Here is a 23,091-nt window from a genome sequence, read left to right on the forward strand (position 1 = left end):
TTCAATGGGTCTGGGATGGCAGTGAGAAGGGCAGCTTGGGTCCTCTCTCCCCACCTTCACCCCATGGCCAAGTCTCTGGGAGTTATTCATCTCTCTGTCTCTGTCTCTTTTTCTGTCTCTGTCTGCTAAGACTTTGAGGACTTGAGAAATGCCAACTGCCACTGTCACCTGCAGTGTGGGGCAGAGGTCCATTTGGCTCATGGGGTCACAGGGCGCACAACAAAGCAGCTGCCCCCGGAAGGAGGGGCCTGGGCACGGGGGTGGTGGGAAAGAAGGAGGAAGCCAAAGAAAAGAGAAGCTTCTGAGAAGGGACTGTCCCCTACAGCCTGCCTTCCTTCCCCTTGGCCAGAGTTCTGCTCCTCTTTCTCACCCCAAGTCAAGGAGAGAAATGCTTTGCATATGGCAGACCTTTGACAATTACGTGTTGAATGGCAAACAAATCCTGGCTGTGGGGCCCTGGGCAAGCCACTGAATTTTCTGGGCCTCAGTTTACTCATTTGTAAGTCAGAGGTTAGCTTGGTCGTTGCCCTTCTTCTGTGATTCTATGACTTGAATTGAAGCCAGCCCAAAGAAGGGGGAGGAGCAACATCCCAGATGCTCTGATGGGGGGGGGGGGGGAGAATTTGACTGGAGAAGAAGAGCTGGCCAGCTTATGGGTGGCAATATGGCCACCCCTGGCTCCTCCCACTGTGTCCGGCCCAAGCACAGGCCCTGGGGGTCATAGATGGAGAGCAGGCAGGAACATCGAAGGCCGTGAGAAAGAGATGGCTCGAGGGTGAAAGGATCCAGGTCCAAATCTTGCCTCCTGAGACTTGTCACTGAGACCAAGCACTTCGGAGGGAGTTGGACTAGCTAGTCTCCAAGGTCTCCTCCAGCCCTGCTCCTGCACCTTTAATCCTTCCACGAGCCACAGTTTCTCTCTGTGAAATTGGGGGGTTGGACTACGTGGACTCTTAGGGGCTGGGGTAGGGCACATCTCCCTGGTGCCCAGCCAAGCCAAGAATGCCCGCCGGAGCCTGGGAGGAAGGGAAGTCTCTGACTCTCACTGGATTGCCCTGGTTTTGAGTGGAGTGATCAGGTAGTGCAGTGGATAGAGCCCTGTCCTGGGGCTGAGGACTTTAATCCCTGTATCGGCTCTGCTCCTTCCTGCTATGAGAACATCTTTGTGCCTCAGTTTCCTCTCCTGGAAAACGGAGGGTGAGACTGAATGAACTTGAAAGCACCTTCCAGCTCTGCAGGCCCTGAAAGTCTGAGACCCACGGGGAGCTCGTTCACAAAGGACTTTCTGATATGTTTGAAATGAGCCTGTTTCCAGGTCAAGCCTGGCTACGTTGTAAACTGGGGCTGATCCTGTCCACTACTGTCTGGGGGAGAGCTCTGACTACTCTCTTCAGCATCCTGCTGCGGGCCTGCCTTCTCTCTGATGCCCAAAGGGGGAAAACCCCTGGCTGCCACTGACCCTGGCCCTGCCAGCCTTGGCTCCCAGCCTGAGCTGAGTATCTCTCTTTTCTCTCTCTGTCTTTATGGATGTCTCTGTCTCTATCTGTCTAGCTGTTTCCATCTCTCTCTTGTTGTCTCTTTGTTTCTCTATGTGTCTCTTTCCTGTTTGTCTCTTTTGTTTCTCTGTGTCTCTCTCTTTCTCTTTCTCTGACTGTCTCTTTATCTGTCTCTGAATTTCTGTTTCTATCTCTATCTCTCTTTCTCTCTGTCTCTCTCGGTCTCGGTCTCTGTGTGTCTCTCTCTCTTCCTCTTTCTCCCTCTCTCTCTTGCCCTCTTTTTCTCTCTCTCTCTATTTATCTCTGTGTGTCTTTCTTATTCTCTGTCTCTCTGTGTCTATCTGTGTCTCTGTGTCTCTGTCTCTCTGTCCTCTCTTCTCTTAACCATTTCCTCTTTCTAAAACGAAGCCTGCTCAGAGCCAATGAGCTGTGCTGGTTGGAGAGCCCACTGCAGCAGCTTCAGGGTTTGACAGGATGCTCAGATTTAATCTTCAGAGAGGAAATTTTTAGTTCTTTGAGGTCAGTTCTTTTTTATTTTTTTATTTATTATTATTTTGACTGTACATATGCATAGGTAATTTTTTACAACATTATCCCTTGCACTCACTTCTGTTCTGAATTTTCCCCTCCCTCCTCCTACCCACTCCTCTAGATGACAGGCAATCCCATGCATGTTAAATGTGTTACAGTATATCCTAGATACAAATATATGTGTGCAGAACTGAGTTTCTTGTTGCACAAGAAAAATTGGATTCAGAAGGTAAAAATAACCTGGGAAGAAAAACAAAAATGAAAGTAGTCCACATCATTTCCCAGTGTTCCTTCTCTGGGTGTAGTCGTTTCTGTCCATCATTGATCAGCTGGAAGTGAGTTGGATCTTCTCTATGTTGAAGATTTCCACTTCCATCAGCATACATCCTCGTACAGTATCATTGCTGAAATATACAAGGATCTCCTGGTTCTGCTCGTTTCACTCAGGATCAGTTGATGTCAGTCTCTCCCGTCTCTCTGTATTCCTCCTGCTGGTCATTTCTTACAGAACAATAATATTCCATAACCTTCATATACCATAATTTGCCCAACCATTCTCCAACTGATGGACATCCATTCATCTTCCAGTTTCTAGCTACAACAAAAAGAGCTGCCACAAACATTTTGGCACATACAGGTCCCTTTCCGCTCTTTAGTATTTCCTTGGGGTATAAGCCCAATAGCAGCAATGCTGGGTCAAAGGGTATGCACAGTTTGATAACTTTTTGGGCATAATTCCAGATTGCTCTCCAGAATGGCTGGATCCTTTCACAACTCCACCAACAATGTGTCAGTGTCCCAAGTTTTCCACATCTCCTCCAACATTCATCATTATTTGTTCCTGTCATCTTAGCCAATCTGGCAGGTGTGTAATGATATCTCAGAGTTGTCTTAATTTGCATTTCTCTGATCAATAGTGATTTAGAGCCCCTTTTCATATGGGTAGAAATAGTTTCAATTTCATCATCTGAAAATTGTTCATATCCTTTTGAGGTCGGTTCTTTTTAAAGGCGCGCGCGCGCACACACACACACACACACACACACACACATTATGGAGAAAAAAGCTCACTCAGAGAGCTCCTTGAGCAGAGAAGAAGCCTGACTGAGCTGACTTTAACCAGCCCTGAGCTCAGTGGGTCTATCTCCCCCCACCCTTTTTCTCCACTGGGCTTCCCTGGACCATTTGCTCTACTTCCTCTGTGCTCAGAAGACAAGGACTTGAGAAGGTGGGCCCCCCAAGCTTTGGCCAGCTCAGTTCCCTTGGGAAAAGCCCAACATTGTTACAACCTGGCCAAGAGATGAGCGCTGGGGGGAGCGCGGGGGTGGGGGGGGGGTGGGAGGGAACCTCCTGGTTGTTGAAGTAAATTTGAAAGCTGAATTAAGGATCCCCAAAGAGGAAGCTGAGGCCAGGCCACTTAGTAAGAGGCTGCCACAGGCTGGGGTTTTGCAAGACCGGAAAAGTGGGTGCGCAGTGACATCCTCCGGAACCCTTCCGAAAAGCCCCGACCTTCTGGCCCCAGACTCTGGGAACTGTGCTCTGGGCCTGTGCCCTTCTAGATTCTGTCAGCCCTCCGGGCCCATCCCATCGCTGCCGCCTGGGGGCCCCAAGTCTGGGGACCTCGGCTTTCCAAAGGCCAGGAAGCGAGGTGCTGGTTGGGAAGCCACCGGGTCTGTCCGGCCCCAGAAAGTGGGTCTTCCCTGAGTCTTTGATGGTGTTGTGAGTTTATGTATGTGGATGTGTGCATGTGTGGCTGTGTTGTATGTGTGTGCATGTACTGTGTGCACGGGTGTGTGGTTCCTGTGTGTGGATGTGTGTGCAAGGATGTGTGTGAGTGTGTATGTGTGTTGTGTGTGCATGTACTGTGGGCACGGGTGTGTGGTTCCTGTGTGTGGATGTGTGTGCAAGGATGTGTGTGAGTGTGTATGCATGTTGTGTGTGCATGTACTGTGGGCACAGGTGTGTGGCTACTGTGTGTGTATGCAAGACTGCGTGAGGGCACGTGTGCTGTGTGCATGTGTAAGGCTGTGTGGGTGTACAAATGTGGGTGCGTGGTCCCCCTCCCCTGAGTTCCCAGTGAGCTAAAAGCCGTGCTTTGGCTCCCCAGCCTGGTCCTGCAATGAAGAGTCCCCGGAGGATGCTCCTTGCGGCCAGCCTCCTCTTCCTCCTCCCCGCCCCCACCCCCTGCTCTTCGGCTCCCCGGGCCCCAAGTGGCCCCCAGCTCTCCCACGGACACGCGTGCTTAGGTAGGTCGCACAGGGGAGGGCGGGCTCTCAGCGGGATTTTTCCTGCACGCGTCAACACTCAGCAAACACTTGTGGCCCCTTCCTGGACTCAGGTACCAGGAGAGCTGGAGAGTATGGTCTAGAGATCTAGGTGAGGGAGGGGGACACCTTGAAGCAGCTGCAGATCCTGGACTTAGAGCTGGGGGGCAACTTATGATGTCAGAAAATCCAGAGAAGGAAACTGAGACCAAAGGAGGGAACTTGAGGGACAGCATCATGGAACAGACTTGGAGTCTGGCTCAAATCCTGCTTCTTAGCCCCATTGTGACCCTAGGCAAGTCACGTATCCTCCTGAGCCTACATTCTGGTCTGAAAGATGGGGGGGCGTCCCTCTCAGGCCCCTCTCAGCTCCAGTCTGAGTCCAGACAGCCGCTTCCCAGGCCTGGCTCCCGGCCTGGCCAAGCCCCTCAAGCTTCCTCCTCTGTAACATTGTAATAATGGCACTTCCACACTTGCCACGTTGTTACAAAGAGTATCTGGTAAACCCTCAAGCAGTCACCCTGAGCCGTGATGGGGGCAGGGGTTGGGGAGCCGAACCCGGCACCCACTGTCCATCCAGCTCGGCCAGGAGTCCTCCTCTCACAGGCCGGAGGCCCTCTGGACACCTGCTTCCCTCCCCGTCTTCCCCCACCTTTCAAACCCTCAAAGGGCCCCAAAATGGCCCATCCTTCTACCTTTTCTGTCTCCTTAACCAGCCTGATGGGTGAGAGGTGTGCTTCGGCATCGTTTTAACTGGCAGTTTTCTCATTGTTAGGGTTTTCAAGTATTTTTTAAAATATGGCTATTAACAGCTTGATTTTCTTCCCTTGAAAAATCCCCATTCATATCCTTGGACAGTTTGTCAGTTAGAGAAATCATTCCTGTAAATCTGACGCCATTCCCTATGCATCTTAGAAATGAGATCTTTTCCAGAGAAATTGGCTGCAAATATTGGTCCTAATTTTCTGATTCTCATCTTAAGTGCATTGATTTGGTTTGGGCAAAAACTTTTTGATTTGATGTAATCAAAATAATCCATTTTCTCTCCTGTGAACTCGACCCCTATCTGGAGATCTGTGCCATGATTTCTTCCTTGCTCCTTTTATTTACTTAGGATGCCATTCTTTATGTTTAAATCATGAACCCTTTTTGAGCTTATCTTAGTATGTGCTGTGAGATGCTGAGCTATACCTAGTTTCTGACAGTCTATTTTCCAAATAATATCTGTCAAATAGTGAGTTTTTGCCTCAATGGCCCTAATTCTATTGATCAGTTTCTTACCCAGCCCCATTTTTATTGATGTTTTGATGATTATAGCTTTATAATATATTTAAGATGTGACACTAATAATTGTTTTAGCCTGTAATTGGGGGAAATATATATGTATGTACGATGTGGTACTGCTAGGTTGCTTTCCTTCCCACTTTTTTTCATTGATTTCCTTGATATTCTTTTTTCTTCCCCTATAGCCATGTTCCAAAAACTCTTGATATTTCTTGATATTTTTATTCCTCTAGAGGGATTTTGTTATTGTTTTTTCTAGTTCTATATGGTAATTCTTTATTAGTTTGAATGGTATGACACTAAATAGGTACATTAGTTTAGGGAGTATTATCATTTTATTATATTGACTCAGTATACCCATGGGCAATTAATATTTCTCTAGTCGTTTAGAGAAAATTTATTTGTGTGAAAAGTGCTTTGTCATTGTGTTCGTTCAGTTATCGCATATGTGTTAGCAAATAAACTTCCCATTATTTTTTACCGTCTGCCATTATTTCGAATGAAAATTTCTCTTTGTAGAAACACTAATGATTTATGTGTTTTTATTCTGTATCCTGCAACTTTGCTAAAGTTGTTCATTGTTTTGACTAGTTTTTTAATTGATTCTCTGGGATTCTCTAAGTATAGCATCATATCATCTGTAAAAAGTGATAGTTTTGTTTCCTCATTGCCTATTTCTCTTCAAATTTTTTCTTGTATTATTGCTATAGCTAGCATTTCTAGTACAATATTGAATAATATTGATGACAATATCACCCCTGATTTTATCAACAAAGCTTCCATCTTATTCCCATTACAGACAATATTTGATCATGATTTTAGAGGTTGCTACTTATCATTTTAAGAGAAACTCCCTTATATACGGTAACACATTTAATATGTATGGAATTACCTGTCATCTAGGGGAGGGAGTAGAGGGAGGGAGGGGAAAATTTGGAAAAATGAATACAAGGGATAATGTTGTAAAAAAAATTACCCATGCATATGTACTGTCAAAAAAATTATAATTATAAAATTAATTTTAAAATGAAAAAAAGAGGAACTCCATTTATTCTTATGCTTTTTTAGAATTTGTCAAAGGAATAGGTGATGAATTTTGTCAACATTTTTCCTCTGTCTATTGAAATAGTTATGTAACTTTTGTTATCCAATAATATCTGTCAAATATCAAATAATAAGTAGCATTTACATAGTACCTAAGATGTGCCATACACTATACTAAGGACTTTACAAATATATCTCATTTGATCCTCACAAAAACCCTGGGAGGGGGGTGCTATTATTATTATTATTCCCATTTTACAGTTGAAGAAGCTGAAATAAATGGGGATTAAGTGACTAATTGAAGGCTACCCAGCTAGTAAATATCTGAAGTACATTTGAATTTGGGTCTTACTGACTTCAGGCACAGAGTTCTACCCACTGTGCCACCTAAGTGCCTGCTACTGTATAATCTTTGTGAGGTAGTGCTGTGATTTCCATGTCAGTATTTTAAATATTTATTTACAATTTTTGCATCAACATAATTAAAGAAATTGGTCTATAGTTGTTTTTTTTTTTTCTGCTTTGACTCTTCCTGGTTTGGGTGTCGACTATATTTGGGTCATAGAAGAAATTTGGTAGGACTTTTCCTTTACCTATTTTTAAACAGTTTGTGTAGTATCAGAATTGATTACTCTTTAAATGCTATGTAGACTTTGCTTGTAAATCCATCGGATCGTATTTCTTTTTTCTCTGGGAATTCATTTGTGACTATTTGTTGGTTTTCTAAGCTAGAACATTCTACCCTTACAGACCATTGCCCTTTCAGGGTCTTGTCTACCATTAGATTTACTCCTAAAAACAAGCTCCTCTTGATATAGAGCCTCAGAGTAGGAGTCCTCTCTCCAGAAATCAGAAAAAACCTCCTCCAGAACCTGGATCTTTATCAGGGCCTGCATGCAACACAAAATGGGAACACCGAGCTCTGGCAATGAAACGCTTCAGAGACCGTGGGTTCATCAGACAAAGCACCGAAGTCCAAATCCTACTCAATACACTGACATACTCAAATCTTTAAGTGTGGCAACCATATAGACGCTGGTTCTTCTAGGGACTGAATATGTGAGCACTTCTCCCTTAGCAAAGAACTAGCTTCCCCTCTCCAGCTTTTAAAGATGAATTTTATGGGCTTGATGTCTCCCGACAGGCAGTTTATTTAGGAAGCTACATGACTGGCCCATGCTCAATGGCAAGCCTTGTGAGCTTTAGTGTCCTTGACACTGACAGTAAGAAAGTGAGAAGAACTTTGTCAACTCTCCGTGACCTCATTCTGTGGCTTTTTAGGTTGTTTCTGAGCAATGAAAACGATGGAGAAGCTTGTTAAAATTAATCAGATTGAGACAGTGCTCTTCTTAAGGGTTGATTTAGAGTACAGATTATTTCTTTTGAAACTCTTTCTCTCATTTTGTAAAGAAACATTTCCATAGCCTAAGACTCATGTCCAATGAAATGTACCGTATTCTTCTGTCTCTCCCCACTCTCCAAATAAGTCAAACTATCATGCAGGTATCAGGGGAGCAGCCCAACCACAGCTAATGGGGGGAAAGGTTTTCCTTCAAAGTTCCCATTTCAGCCACTGGAACTTTTACCTAAAAGCATCCCCTCCATGCCATGTTGCTAATGGCCCATCCTCTGCAGCCAGCAGTTGGTTGGTTTATTTATTTATGTGAAACACTCAGCAAGCTTTTCCCTGCTGGCCTTTGAAGAACATCGGGACTGAGCGGAGTGTGCTTGAGCCAGCATCTGCTCTTGGCAGCGCAGGTGGGAAAGTAGGTCAGAGGAAATGGTTGAAAGGCCTGATCTTGCAGTTACAAATGACCCGACTTCAAATCCTATCTCAGACCCCAGCAAAGTCTTTAACCTGCCTGAACTCGAGTTTCTTTTGTACAGTGAGGCTGCCATCTACCTCCTAGGCTTCCTGTGAAGAAAGCACTCATCAAAGCGGGACTCAGCAAACCATATCTATGACTATGACAGAACAAGTAGGAAGAAGAGTCACAAAATAAATGAAAGCTGCAAAATTGTAATGAGCAAGAGTGATCCGACAGAAGAGATAGGAGAAGACTTAGCCCCTTTGCAAAGGAGGGAGGACCATATTTGGAGGACTTTGCCCGCTCATGGCCCTCTGGATAAGAAAGTGGAAAGAATTCTGGGAAAAACTACAGTAATTTACAAAATCAAAAGACATCAACTGAAACTTCTTTTAAAAGAAGGAAGTTTGTATTTAATAAGTGTTAAGAAACTAGACAAGGACTAGTTATTTTCAGCTTCTGAAAACAGGAAATGAGGTTGTGGGGAAACTCTTAAGAGTTCCTGGCTTGGAGAGAACATGAAATATTAGTGAGCTTAACGATCCAGCTGTGCTCCAGTGCCCAGGCACCAATGTGCCATGGGAAAAGAACTGTGATTCATTAACCACTTCTACCAGATCCTTTGATCCCTGGGTTTTCTTGAAAGTTAGATGAGGTCGACTCTGCACTGACATTTGCTTAATAAGGTTTTAATAATCAAATAATTACTGATAATCTCTCTCAGCAAATATAGATAACTCTCAGCTTTTTAACATAGGATTAAAGACATTCCCTCAGATAGTCCTCTGGTCTCTTGTTCTTTCTAATATCATCTTTCCCTCGAGGTTTCTTTACTTCAGCCAAAATGCTCATGTTCCCCTCAGAGCTCTTGCAAACGTCCCCCCCTTCAGTCTTGCTCTGAATAGATGAGGTTCAATGTTGATCTGTGATTCTGTGCCAGTCCAGCTTGAATTTGGGCCATCGCCAGCTTCCAGATGGGTTATGTTCAAAACCTCAGGTGTGACCTCCTTTCTATCTGCCAGTGATACTGTCTGGATGGCAGCCAGCCTCTGTAGAGCCTCTTATGAGACCTGAAATTGTTCAAAAGACTTTGGCCCAATAATCCACAGAAGGAAAAAAATGGCTGAAAACTGATAGTAATGGGATAGACAATTCATAGGATTTGTCTAATTCAAATACTGAAAATGGAAAATGAGGGTAGCCCAGAATGGAAGAGAAGAGCCCCGGATTGGCCTTCGGAAATTACTGTGTTTTCAATGACTCTGAGTTTCTCTCTCAAAGACCTATTTCGTCTTCTTGACACTAGCGTTCTCACGTTGTTGTGTGGCTATGAGTCACACCAGTTTCTGGAGAAATGAAACTAAGAGTCACCCAAAAAAGCAGTCATGTGAGTGAACATTAAAAACAAAGAATTGCGTTACTTGGGAAAAGTTGCATAAAATGTCATAGAAGAAATGTAGGCAGGAGGGTGACAAAAAGAACCGGGGAAGATGAGTTATTCATCGAGAAGGCAAGGAACAACCATCAGAAAGACCATCAATCACTCAAGTAAGCTACAAACATTTAGTAAATCCCTACTATATTCCAGGCAATGTCCCAGGCACTGGAGATACAGTACAAGAATAAGATAATCCCTATTCACAAGGAGTTTACATGTGCCTCAGTGGTTTCTATCCAATGCCCAAAGAGCAAAAGAGACTCAGACACACTGGGTGGACCCACATGACTTTCCAGGAGGAAAAAGCCAAGAGATGCCAAGTTGGGCAGGTATAGAACGATCACATCATTGGAAGGAATGTCTACACTGGCAAGATCTCCAATTCACTGGCGTGATGGACAGTCTTTTGGAAAATGTGTTTCAACCTCCAAAAGACTGTCCATCACACCAATGAAATGGATAAAAATATAAAGGGTTTGGGGTCTCAGGTCACAGAATTCAGATTTCCATAAAATGGTACAAGGAAGGCAATGGAAACCCATTTAGGAAATGTGAATTATGGTGCTTCCCTCCCTTTGGAGACTGCCTACAACCAGGGAACCCCTGTGAGATGGCAATGCCATTATATGCTAGAGGACCAATGGGGGGCTAGAGAGCAAAGTAGGGAATGTGTTGGAGCAGCACGGTAGTGGCGATGCAGGAACTCCTTCCATCAACATCTATGGGCGTTGATGGCCAGATGGCCCCAGGGCAAAAGAGGCCAGGAAAGAGAATGGCTTATGAGGTGGTTCTCACAGCACCCAGTCTAAAACCCCTTTCACAAAGAGGCCAGAACAGCCCTCGAACCCGCTTCACCAGTCACTGTGTTCTGTGAGATCTCAGATCAGATGACTCCCCTGAAAAGGGAAAAGTCAGTAAGGATCCACAGGAAGCCCTTCTCGATCGCTCTTCATTCCCAGCATTCATTACATGCCAGGAACTGTGCAAATATCATTAATATACTAATAACCACAACAAATGTAAAGATAGGTGCTTTAATATTTCCAGTTTACAATGAAGGAAACTGAGGCAAACAGGAAATGTCTGAGGCTAGATTTGAACTCAGATCCTCCTGACTCCTGACTCTCAGTGCTCCATCTAATGCCATCTACCTGCCTCAAGCACTCAAAGGTCTTCCACCCAGAGGAGCCATGCTTGGAGTTACCACAATCCCATTTGAGTCTGTGTGTTTCCTGGCCCTGAATGCCCACTCTGGGTCTGTAATGGGCCTGGAACTGATCCCCCTGTGTGGAAGGGAGCCGCCCTAATGTCAGTCATCTCCAGGATGTGGTTCCGGGTTGACTAATAGAGCTTCGTGTCAGTAGATGCGTGGAACTATGAGTTGCCTGGCCATATAAGGAGAAAAACGGCTAGGCATTGCTAAAGGAGCTGGCCCCGCCCACGAAGGGAGGAATCGGGGAGGGTCCAAGAAGATTTTGTATAAAAGTAGGGAACAGCAACGGCTCGGGGAGACATTTTGGGGAGCAGACAATAAAGAACAGCTCTGCTACATGTTGGCTCTCTGTTTGCTTATTCCCCGCTCCTGTCTCCGGAGCGGGGCCGGAGACGTCCGAAGGCTGGTGGAAGCTAGAAGCCCGTGGTAAGAAACTTTCAGTTTCCAGTGAGACTGCAACAAGTGGTGTGGAAAAAACCCCAACATGGGTCTTGTGGAGCTAAGCACACTTTTGCAAGGATGCCAGAGGCTCCATCCGATTATCTCCCTGGTCCTTCATTTATATTCCCCTGAAGCTCCCCCTCATCTCTTTCCACCACTGATCACCCTTGGAAGAGCAACTCTAGAAGGTATTCAGCAGGTTTCTTTTGGGCACAGGTGCCAGGAGGACCTCACCCCAGTTCTGGGCTCTCCCAGGTCAAACATGCTTCATCCTGTTCCCACAATCCTCTGCCCACAGAGGCAGGGCTGGTGACAAGTTGGCTTTTCTCCTCCTCTTCCTTCCTTCCTCTTTTTCTTCCTCCTCCTCCTCCTCTTCCTCCTTCTCCTCCTCCTCCTCCTCCTCTTCCTCCTCCTCCTCTTCCTCCTCCTCTTCCTCCTCCTCGTCATCTTCCTCCTCCTTCTCCTCCTCATTTCCTGACAGACACACACGGGTGCCAGTTTGTTTGGATGGGAATCAGACCAGCTTCTGATAAGATGGAGAGGCTCCCCCTGACCCACTGTCTCTGGGCTCTTGGTGTGAGATTTGCAGACTCCAAACCTCCTTACTCACTTACTTACCTCAGGTAAGAGTTACCCACTCTTCTTCTCAGCTCAGAGTCCAAGGAGGTTCCACTCACTTTGATAACCTGTCCTCTGACTTAGGCAATAAAGGGATTAAGAGCGGTTTCCCCAGGATCTTCAAAGCTTCTGGCCGCCCCCTCTAGTTCCCTTTTATCTGCCTAGTGCTTCTCCCCTTTTATCCCAGAGTGCTGAGGAACCTGCAGAGGCTTCTGTGAGTGGTGAGGTGCTTCTTAGAAGAAACCCCACGTTCACTTTCCCAAAGTAACAAGAGAAATGCTGACAACTTTACAGGTTCAAAAGAGCACCTGCTGCTAGCAGATACTGCAGTGGTTAGGGATCAGCTACTGAAGCCAGGAAGACCCGAGTTCTAAGTAGCAAGTACCCACCCCATGTTCCTCAGCATCTTCTTCCAAAAAATGAAGAAAATAAAAGCACTTTCTTGCCCGGATTGTTGTGAGGATCACACGAGATAAAGTGAAGAGTGATTTGCAAACCTTACAGGGATTATTATTATTATTATCATCATAATCATCATTATTTTTATTGTTATCATTATCATTATTATTATCATCATCATCATTATAACTTTATCATTATTAACATCATTAGTGATATTATTACCATCATTATTATTCTTATCATCATTATCATTATTATGTCATCATCATCATTATTATCATTATTATTATTGCTAGCATCATTATTATCATAATCATCATTATTATTATCATCACCATCATTATCATTATTATTATCATCACTATCATTTTTATTGTAATCATCATTATATATGTATATTATATGTTGTTGTTATCATAATTCTCATTATTATAATTTTGATCTTCACCATAATTATCACCATTATTATCATCACTATCATATTTATTACAATAATCATCATTATTATTGTTATCATCAGCAGCATTTGTCATTATTGTTATTATCATCACTATCATTATCATCATCATCATTGTTATCATCATCATTACATTCATCATCATTATTATCATCATCATCATTACTATCATTATTATTATTATCATTTTTATTATCATCATTATTATATCACCATCATTATCATTATCATCATCATCATCATCATCATTATTAGTATCATCATTATCATTATTATAATTATCATCACCATCATTATCATTATTATTGTTATTATTACCATCATCATTATCATTATTATCATCACCATCATTATCATTATTATAATCACTATCATTTTCATTATAATCATCATTATCATTACTACCATAATCATCATTATTATCATCATCAACATTGTTATTATTATTATCATGTTATTATTATTACCATTATAATTAATATAGTTATTATCATCGTTATTTTTATAACAAGCATTATCATTATCATCATCATCATCATTATTATTATTATCATCACTATCATTATCATCATCAATATTATTATATTATCCTCATTTTTATCATCGCCATCATCATTATTATTATCATCATTATTATCATCATTATCATTATTATTATCATCACCATCATTATCATTATTATTATTATCATTTTCTTATAATCAACATCATTATTGTTATCATCACCATCATTATCATTATTATCATCACTATCATTTTTATTATAATCATCATTATTATTATCATCATCATCGTTATGGTTATCATTATCATCAACATTGTCATTATTGTTATTATTAACATCACTGTCATTATCATCATCATCATTATAACATTCATCATCATTATTATTATCATCATTACCATCATTATTATTATCATTTTTATTATCAGCATTATTATTATTATTATCATCATCATTGTTTTTATCATCACAATCATTATCATTATTATCATCATCTTCATTATAATTTTCATCATCATCATTATGATGATCAATATCATCATGGTTATCATCATCATCATTATTATCATCATCATCATCATCATCATCACTATTATTGTTATCATCATTATCATTATTATTATTATCATCAAGACCATTATAATTGTTATCATCATCATTACTATTTTTATTATCATTATCACCATCATCATTATACTTGTTATCATCATCATTATTATCATCATTATCATGATTATTATTATCATAATCAATATAATAATTGTTGTTATTATTTTATTATCATTGCCATCATTGTCATTATCATTATTATCATCATTTTTATTATCATCATCATCACCATTATTATTATTATCATTTTTATTATCAATGATCATCATTTTATTATCATCAGCATCATTATTAGTATCATCATTATCATTATTATTATCATTATCATTTTATAATTATTATCATCATCATCATTATTATTGTTTTCATGATTATTATTATTATCATCATCATCATTATTATCATCATCATGATTATTATCATCACCATCATCATTATTATTATTATCATCATCATAATTATTGTTATCATCATCATAATTATATTATTATATTTATCATTATTATTATCATCACCATCATTATCATTATTATTATCATCATCATCATTATTATTGTTATCATTTTTATTATCGATGATCATCATTTTTACTATCATCCTCATCATTATTGTCACCATCATGATTATCATCACCATCCTTATCATCATCACCATCATCATTATTATTATCATTATCATCATTATCACTATTATTGTTATCATCATTATAATTATTATCATCACCACCATTATAATTGTTATTATCATCATCATTATCATTATTATCATCATTATTCTTATTTTATTTTATTATCAACATTATCACCATCATCATAATTGTTATTATCATCATCAATATCATAATTATCATTTTTATTATCAATGATCATCATTTTTATTATTATTATCATCATCAATATCATAATTATCATTTATATTATCAATGATCATCATTTGTATTATCAATAGCATCATTATTAGTATCAACATTATCATTATTATCATCACTATCATTATTATTTTTGTCATTGTTATCATTATTATTATTATTACCATCATTATTATTGTTATCGTAATCATTATATTATTATTATTATCCTTATCATTATTATTATCATTATCACTATCATCATTATTGTTGTTATCATTATTATTATTATCATCATTTTTCATTATCAATGATCATTTTTACTATCATAATCATTATTATTATTATTATTATTATCATCACTATCATTTTCATTATAATCATCATTATCTTTATTATCACCATCATCATTATTATTACCATTTTTATTGTAATCATCACCATTATTATTATCATCATGATAATTATCATCATTATCATCAACATCATCATCATTATCATCATAATTATCATAATCATGATTATTATCATCACCATTATTATTATTATAATCATCATAATTATATTATTATCCTTATAATTATTATTATCATAATCATCATCATTATTGTTATCATTTTTATCAATGACCATCATTTTCACTATCATCCTCATCATTATTGTCACCATCATGATTATTATCATCACCATCATTATCATCATCATCATCATTATAATCATCACTATGATTATCATCATCATTATTATCATTATCTTCATTGTTATCATCACCATCATCATTATTATTATCATTATCACTATTTTTGTTATCATCATTATCATTATTATAATTATTACAATCATCATTCTTTTAATTTCATCACCACTATAATCATTATTATCACCATCATCATTATAATTGTTATCACCATAATGATTATAATAATAATCATTATCATTATTATTATATTATTAGCATCACCATCATTTTTGTTATTATTATCACTATTATTATCATCTTATTGTTATCATCATTATCATTATTACATTCATCATCATTATTATTATCATCATCATTACCATCATTATTATAATTTTATCATCATCATTATTTTTATCAACACAATCATTATCATCATCATCATCATTATTATCATCTTCATTATCATTATCCTCATTTTTATCATCACCATCATCATTTTTATCATCACCATCATCATTATTATCATCATTATCATCATCACTATTATTATCATCATTATCATTATTATAATTATCATCACCACCATTATCATTATTATTATCATCATCATCATTATTATTATTTTATTATCAACATTATCACCATCATCATAATTGTTATTATCATCAATATCATAATTATCATTTTTATTATCAATGATCATCTTTTTTATCAATAGCATCATTATTAGTATCAACATTATTATCATTATCGTCATCATCATCATCATCATTATCACCATTATCACCATCATCATTATTATTGTTGTCATTGTTATCATTATTATTATTATCATCAGTATTATTGTTATCATAATCATTATTATATTATTATCATTATCATTATCACCATTATCATTATTGTTGTTATCATTATTATTACTATCATCACTTTTATTATCAGTGATCATCATTTTTACTATCATCATCATCATCATTATCATCACTATCATTTTTATTATAATTTGCAAAGGTCTGGTCTAGCTCCTCTTGTCAGGATAAGCAAAAGTCCTTGCCCCACGTTGGGCGCCAAATGTAGCGAGCTGTCGTCTCCAGAAGCTGCCAGATCGCTCTCTGGGAAGAGATCTGCTGTGTCTACTCAAATCTTTCAGACAGATTCTTCTTCCTGTAGTGAACCGTTGTCTCCAGGCAGTTGCTGTTAACTCTTGTCCTTAGAAGTGACTTCCCTTCCTGCAGAGAGCCCCGTCAAGCCTGATGCAATGCAGAGTCTTTCTCTTGAATCCTGGCTCTGAATCTCCTCCAACTCTTATCCTTCTTCAGGCCGATCTGCTCTCTGCGCCCAGTGCTGTCTCTTTTTATCCTCCCAGAGAATGGGCGTGGGATAATGCAAGGGCTTCTGGGAAGAACCACCCCAGCCAATGAGCTTGCCCCCTCTATCAAGTCAACCTGAGTTCTCACCTTGTAATTGTCCAGAAAACCTGAATTCTCACCTTGTCACCATCCAGACAACCTCAGTTCTCACCTAGTAATCCCAACATCTCCCCCTTTCTTTTGACTTAGAACATAGGACAGTCATGACCTTGAAACATAAATCCATCAATATGGGAAGTATTACAGATAATTACATAAATTACATAAGCACATAGTAACATAGTAACATAACACATGCTAGAAGTATATAACATAATCATAAAAATTCAAAGACATGCTCCTTTTCAATATTTAGGATATGAAGTATATCCTAAGACACTCACAGTACAAAAGCTTTCTTTAAGAACAGAGAAGTTGAACACCTTAAATGACTTTCAAAAATTAATAGGAGATATCCAATGGATGCGTCCAGTGTTAGGCTTAACTACCAATCAACTACAACCTCTCTATGACATTTTAAGGGGAGACAGTGCTTTAAATTCACCACGCCAGCTTACAAAAGAAGCACAAAAGGCTTTGAGAGAAGTTGAACTGGCTTTATCCAATGTGGTTGAAAGAGTCACTCAAAAACCCTTGGAAATATCAGTTTTTGCTACAAAAGAGGCACCCACAGCAGTCCTTCATCAAGGAGACAGAGTGATTGAGTGGGTGAACCTCCCAGCACAACCAGAACAAAGCCTTACACCTTACCCAGTGCTTGTGGCTAGGATTTTATTAAAGGCTATTAAGAGAGTAACACAATTATCTGGGATAAGTCCTGAAAAAATATACACATTCTATACTAACGCACAGATTAATGTATGCTGTGAGAACATCCCAGAATGGCAAATTTTATTGGCCACCGCTCCAAATTTTGCACATGGATCTCCATTAAAGATTACCCGGCTACTACATAATTGGCGATGGATTTTTGAAGAAAAGGTTTCTAAGGTTCCTCTTAAAGGACCAACAATCTTTACAGATGCCTCCAAAGAAAATATTTGTGCCATATACTCTCATGATTTAACCATAAAGAGAGTAATCAGGACTCCTTTTCAATCCACTCAACAGAATGAATTATTTGCTATCATGCTAGCTCTCACTTATTACCCAGGAGACGTAAATATAATTACTGATTCAGCCTATTCAGTAGGTGTAGTACAAAGAATTGCCACAGCCCAAATAAAATTTGCATCCTCCAATATTTATCAGCTCTTTAAGGAACTTCAAGAGCAAGTGAGAAAACATCCAGGCAAGATTTATATCTTGCATGTCCACTCACATAGTGGACTTCCAGGTCCCATTTTTGATGGAAATTCAAAGGCAGATAGCCTTCTAACCATGTTAGCCAGTAGTCCTTTGTTTCAGGAAGCACAAGAATCTCATTCTAAATATCATCAGGCTGCTCGAGCTTTACGTTTACAATTTGGAATCACAAGAGAGGAAGCTAGGAGCATAGTAAAAAGCTGTACAGCTTGTCTTCCTTTCCATGCTCCTACACTCCCTCCAGGGAAGAATCCTCGTGGTTTGAGACCCAATGAAATCTGGCAAATGGATGTGACCCATTATAAATCTTTTGGTCGTCTATCTTTTATTCATGTCGTGGTAGACACCTTTTCAGGATTCACATTTGCAATGCCAGCAGCAAAAGAGACAGCCCGAGTGGTCACTGAATTCCTTATACAAGCTTTTGCAATTATGGGTGTGCCACAAGCAATAAAAACAGACAATGGACCTGCATATACGTCCAAACATTTTACACACTTTTGTGCACAGTATAAGATTTTACATACCACGGGCATACCCTTTAATCCTCAAGGGCAGGCAATAGTAGAGAGAAGAAACAGAGATATTAAGACACTCCTCCAAAAACAAAAGAAAGGGGGAGCCACAGGTAGCCCTAGGGAACTTCTAAATTTAGTTCTCTATACCATTAATTTTCTAATTTTTGACAAAGATGCGCTGGCTCCAGCAGACAGGTTTTATAACCCACCAGAAGGGCAGTGTCCAGTGAGAGCATCTCCACTGTCCTTAGATAATCGCCAGGTGATGTGGAGAGATCCAGAAAGTGGTGAATGGAAGGGACCAGATAGGTTAACTGCCTGGGGGAGAGGGTTTGCTTGTATTTCTTCAGCAGGAGAAGGAATCAGATGGGTGCCAACGAGTCATATTCGCCTTGTCCATCAGAGAGAGACAGAAAAAGAGAAAGACCTCAAAATAAAGGAGAAGATCTAAGAAACATCTGACACTGAAAGAGCATGGATAATAAGAAGACTGTTAAAGAACTTAAAAACCAGCAGGAATCATTGGACTTCCTCACACAAGATGAGAATAATGGACAATGGACTTATGGACATTTATAAATTTTCAATTTATGATTATGATTATGTTATATACTTCTAGCATGTGTTATGTTACTATGTTACTATGTGCTTATGTAATTTATGTAATTATCTGTAATACTTCCCATATTGATGGATTTATGTTTCAAGGTCATGACTGTCCTATGTTCTAAGTCAAAAGAAAGGGGGAGATGTTGGGATTACTAGGTGAGAACTGAGGTTGTCTGGATGGTGACAAGGTGAGAATTCAGGTTTTCTGGACAATTACAAGGTGAGAACTCAGGTTGACTTGATAGAGGGGGCAAGCTCATTGGCTGGGGTGGTTCTTCCCAGAAGCCCTTGCATTATCCCACGCCCATTCTCTGGGAGGATAAAAAGAGACAGCACTGGGCGCAGAGAGCAGATCGGCCTGAAGAAGGATAAGAGTTGGAGGAGATTCAGAGCCAGGATTCAAGAGAAAGACTCTGCATTGCATCAGGCTTGACGGGGCTCTCTGCAGGAAGGGAAGTCACTTCTAAGGACAAGAGTTAACAGCAACTGCCTGGAGACAACGGTTCACTACAGGAAGAAGAATCTGTCTGAAAGATTTGAGTAGACACAGCAGATCTCTTCCCAGAGAGTGATCTGGCAGCTTCTGGAGACGACAGCTCGCTACAATAATTATCATCATTATTATCACCATCATCATCATCATCATTATTATTATCATCATCATCATTATCATCACCATTATCATCATCATCATTATTATCATTTTATTATTGATGATCATCATTTTTACTATCATCCTCATCATTACTGTCACCATCATGATTATTATCTTCACCATGATTATCATTATTATCATCATCATTATTATTATCACCATTATCATCATCATCATCATTATTATTATTATATCAGCATCATTATTATTATCACCAACATTATCATTATCATCATCATCATTATTATCATTATTTTCACTATCATTATTATTATCACCATTATCCTTATTATCACCATTATCATCATCATCATCATCATTATCATTATTACCATTTTTATTATAATCATCATTATTATTTTGATTTTAATCATCATCATTATTGTAATTATTACCATCATAATTATCATTAACATAATTATTATTATCATTATCATTAATATTATTATCTTCATCATTATCATTATCATTATTATCATCACCATCATTATTGTTATCAACATTATTATAATCATCATCATCATTTTCATTATTCTTATCATCATCATTATTATTTTATTATTATCATCATCTTCATCATTATTATCATCATCTTCATCATCATCACTATTATCAGCCTCATCATCATTATTATTATCATCATAATCATTTTCCTTATTATGTTTATCATCATCATTATTATTGTTGTTATTATCATTAGTCACAAACATTCTGAAGCTCAGTTCCCTCATTTGCAGACTCAGAATGCAGATCTTCTGGTCGTCCCCTCACAGTGGAGTCGTGCTCTTTAAAAGCTTATGTGCCAGGTGACCCACGTGGGTTCTTTAAAACGAATGTGCTACTTTGGTCAAAAGCCTTTCACACTCCTGTGGCTGAGCATGCTGGGTAGCCGAGCTGCTCTCTGCCCCAGGCTGTCTCTGGGAGTCTGAGCGGCGCCCTTCAGTCATGGGGAGACAGCCAGACTTAGCAGGTCTCATGCTGATCCCCAGACAAGTGCCTTTGCAGCAACATCTGTCCACTTGGCTGCCAGCATCAGCCTCCGACTCTCCCCACTGACCATCCCTGCGGGCCGACCCAAGTCCCCTTTCTATTTTCCTGTGATAAGGCCTTGTGAAATTCACCCTCCAGCAATGTCTGGCTCTGGGGAGGGCAGCAGACATCAATGGGACCATGGTTCCCCCCTTGCCCCTCTGCCTTCGGCCTTGATACCAGATGCCCAGAATGCAGTTTGCCTGAAAATGCCTTTGGTGTAGAACCCAGGCCTGGGCTGAGGAGTCCCCTTGTGTAATGAGCTCAGGACAAAGCCTTTGCTGCGGGGAGATGAGGGACAACGAGGTCATGGGGAGGAGCTGTCAGAGGGGTCGGTGGGGCAGTGGATTGGGGTCAGTCTGACTCTGCAAGAGCTGAGGGCAGGAACCCTGTGAGCCCAGAAGAGCCTGTAAGCCCAAAAGAGCCTGTGATCCCAGAAGAGCCTGTGAGCTTAGAAGAGAGAGCCCTGTGAGCTCAGAAGAACCTGTGAGCTCAGAAGAACCTGTGAGCTCAGAAGAACCTGTGAGATTAGAAGAGCCTGTGAGCTCAGAAGAACCTGTGAGCTCAGAAGAACCTGTGAGCTTAGAAGAGCCTGTGAGCTTAGAAGAGAGAGCCCTGTGAGCCCAGAAAAGCCTGTGAGCTTAGAAATAGAGCCCTGTGAGCCCAGACAGCCTGTGAGCTTAGAAATAGAGCCCTGTGAGCCCAGAAGAGCCTGTGAGCCCAGAAGAGCCTGTGAGCTTAGAAGAGAGAGCCCTGTGAGCTCAGAAAAGCCTATGAGCTTAGAAATAGAGCCCTGTGAGCCCAGAAGCCTTTGACACTCGGGGAAGGATGGGGCTGAGCTGGTTCCCGTTCTTGTAAGTGAATGACGATGAATGGGCTGTCTCGACGCCGGGAGCCAGAGCTGCTCTTTCGTGCTGAGCCCACAAAGAGGAGTCGATGCCCCCCTTTGCTTTAGAGAAATCTGGAGAGCTTGGGGAGAGTGAAGACCACAGAGCTGAGCTCCGGCTCCTGCCGGGCCCTTGAGCAGTGACCTAGCCAAGGGCTGACTGGTCACACTGATCCAGCTGGGGTGGGGACGATAGGGATGAAGAAGCCAGAGCCAGACCTCAGGGGACACACAATTTTGTGATTGTCCTTGGCCTCCCCTACAGCAAGCTAGGAGAGCGGGAGTGAGCTCCTGTTCCCCAGGCTTCTCTTCAGAAAGGGGAGATCTTGACTATAAAACAAGCCTCAAGTGGACCTCTAGCATCTCCAAAGAGGGGACCAAGGCTTCTGGAGCTACAAGAGGGAGCTCTGATGGAAGCAGCTTCTGAGGGAGATGAGGATCCTGAGACTCTTGACCCTGAAACTGGGGGTGCAGCAAAAGGGCCAGCCCACAAGTAGAAAGCAAAGCCCTGGGCTTTTCCCAACTCTGCCCTTACTGGAATTTCCTGGGAAAGACTGGCTGCAAAAGGAAGGGAATATTTCTCTAGCTACTGCAAATTCCTTTTCATTCTGGTGAAAGTGTCCATGGATATCTTCGACAAAGAGAAGATCTAACTCAGTTCCAATTGATCAATGATGAACAGAATCAGCTACACCCAGAGAAGGAACACTGGGAAATGAGTGTAAACTGTTTGCATTTTTATTTTTCTTCCCAGGTTATTTTTACCTTCCGAATCCAATTCTTCCTGTGCAACAAGAATGTTTGATTCTGCACACATATATTGTATCTAGGATATACTATAACATATTTAACATGTATGGGACTGCCTGCCATCTATGGGAGGGGGTGGAGGGAAGGAGGGAAAATTCGGAACAGAAGTGAGTGCAAGGGATAATGTAAAAAAAGTACCCATGCATATGTACTGTCAAAAAAAAAATGTTATAATTATGAAATTTTTAAAAATTAAAAAAATAAATGGGGAAGCACATAATTCATTTTGATTTACATCAAAATAATTAAAAATAAAGTAAGTTTTGACAT

At 40.2% G+C, this 23,091-nt stretch overlaps 1 protein-coding gene across 4 annotated transcripts in view; it reads left to right on the forward strand.

Moving 5' to 3' along the window:
* The first annotated feature begins 3,499 nt into the window (after nucleotides 1-3,499).
* Nucleotides 3,500-23,091, forward strand: part of AOAH (acyloxyacyl hydrolase) — a 91,374-nt gene continuing 71,782 nt past the window's right edge. For 2 of the 4 annotated variants that reach the window (XR_012485057.1, XM_074284525.1), the window contains exons 1-2: nucleotides 3,500-3,716; nucleotides 4,135-4,273. Coding sequence is in view for 2 of the 4 variants with exons in the window: in XM_074284525.1 (XP_074140626.1) it covers nucleotides 4,147-4,273 (127 nt within the window). In the remaining 2 variants the exon portion in view is untranslated. Of the gene's footprint in view, nucleotides 3,717-4,134; nucleotides 4,274-11,959; nucleotides 12,143-23,091 lie in introns of those variants that run through there. The other 2 variants (XM_074284526.1, XM_074284527.1) reach the window with 2 other exon arrangements.

Source organism: Sminthopsis crassicaudata, chromosome 1 (genome assembly GCF_048593235.1).
Source record: "Sminthopsis crassicaudata isolate SCR6 chromosome 1, ASM4859323v1, whole genome shotgun sequence".
NCBI classification, from domain to species: domain Eukaryota; kingdom Metazoa; phylum Chordata; class Mammalia; order Dasyuromorphia; family Dasyuridae; genus Sminthopsis; species Sminthopsis crassicaudata.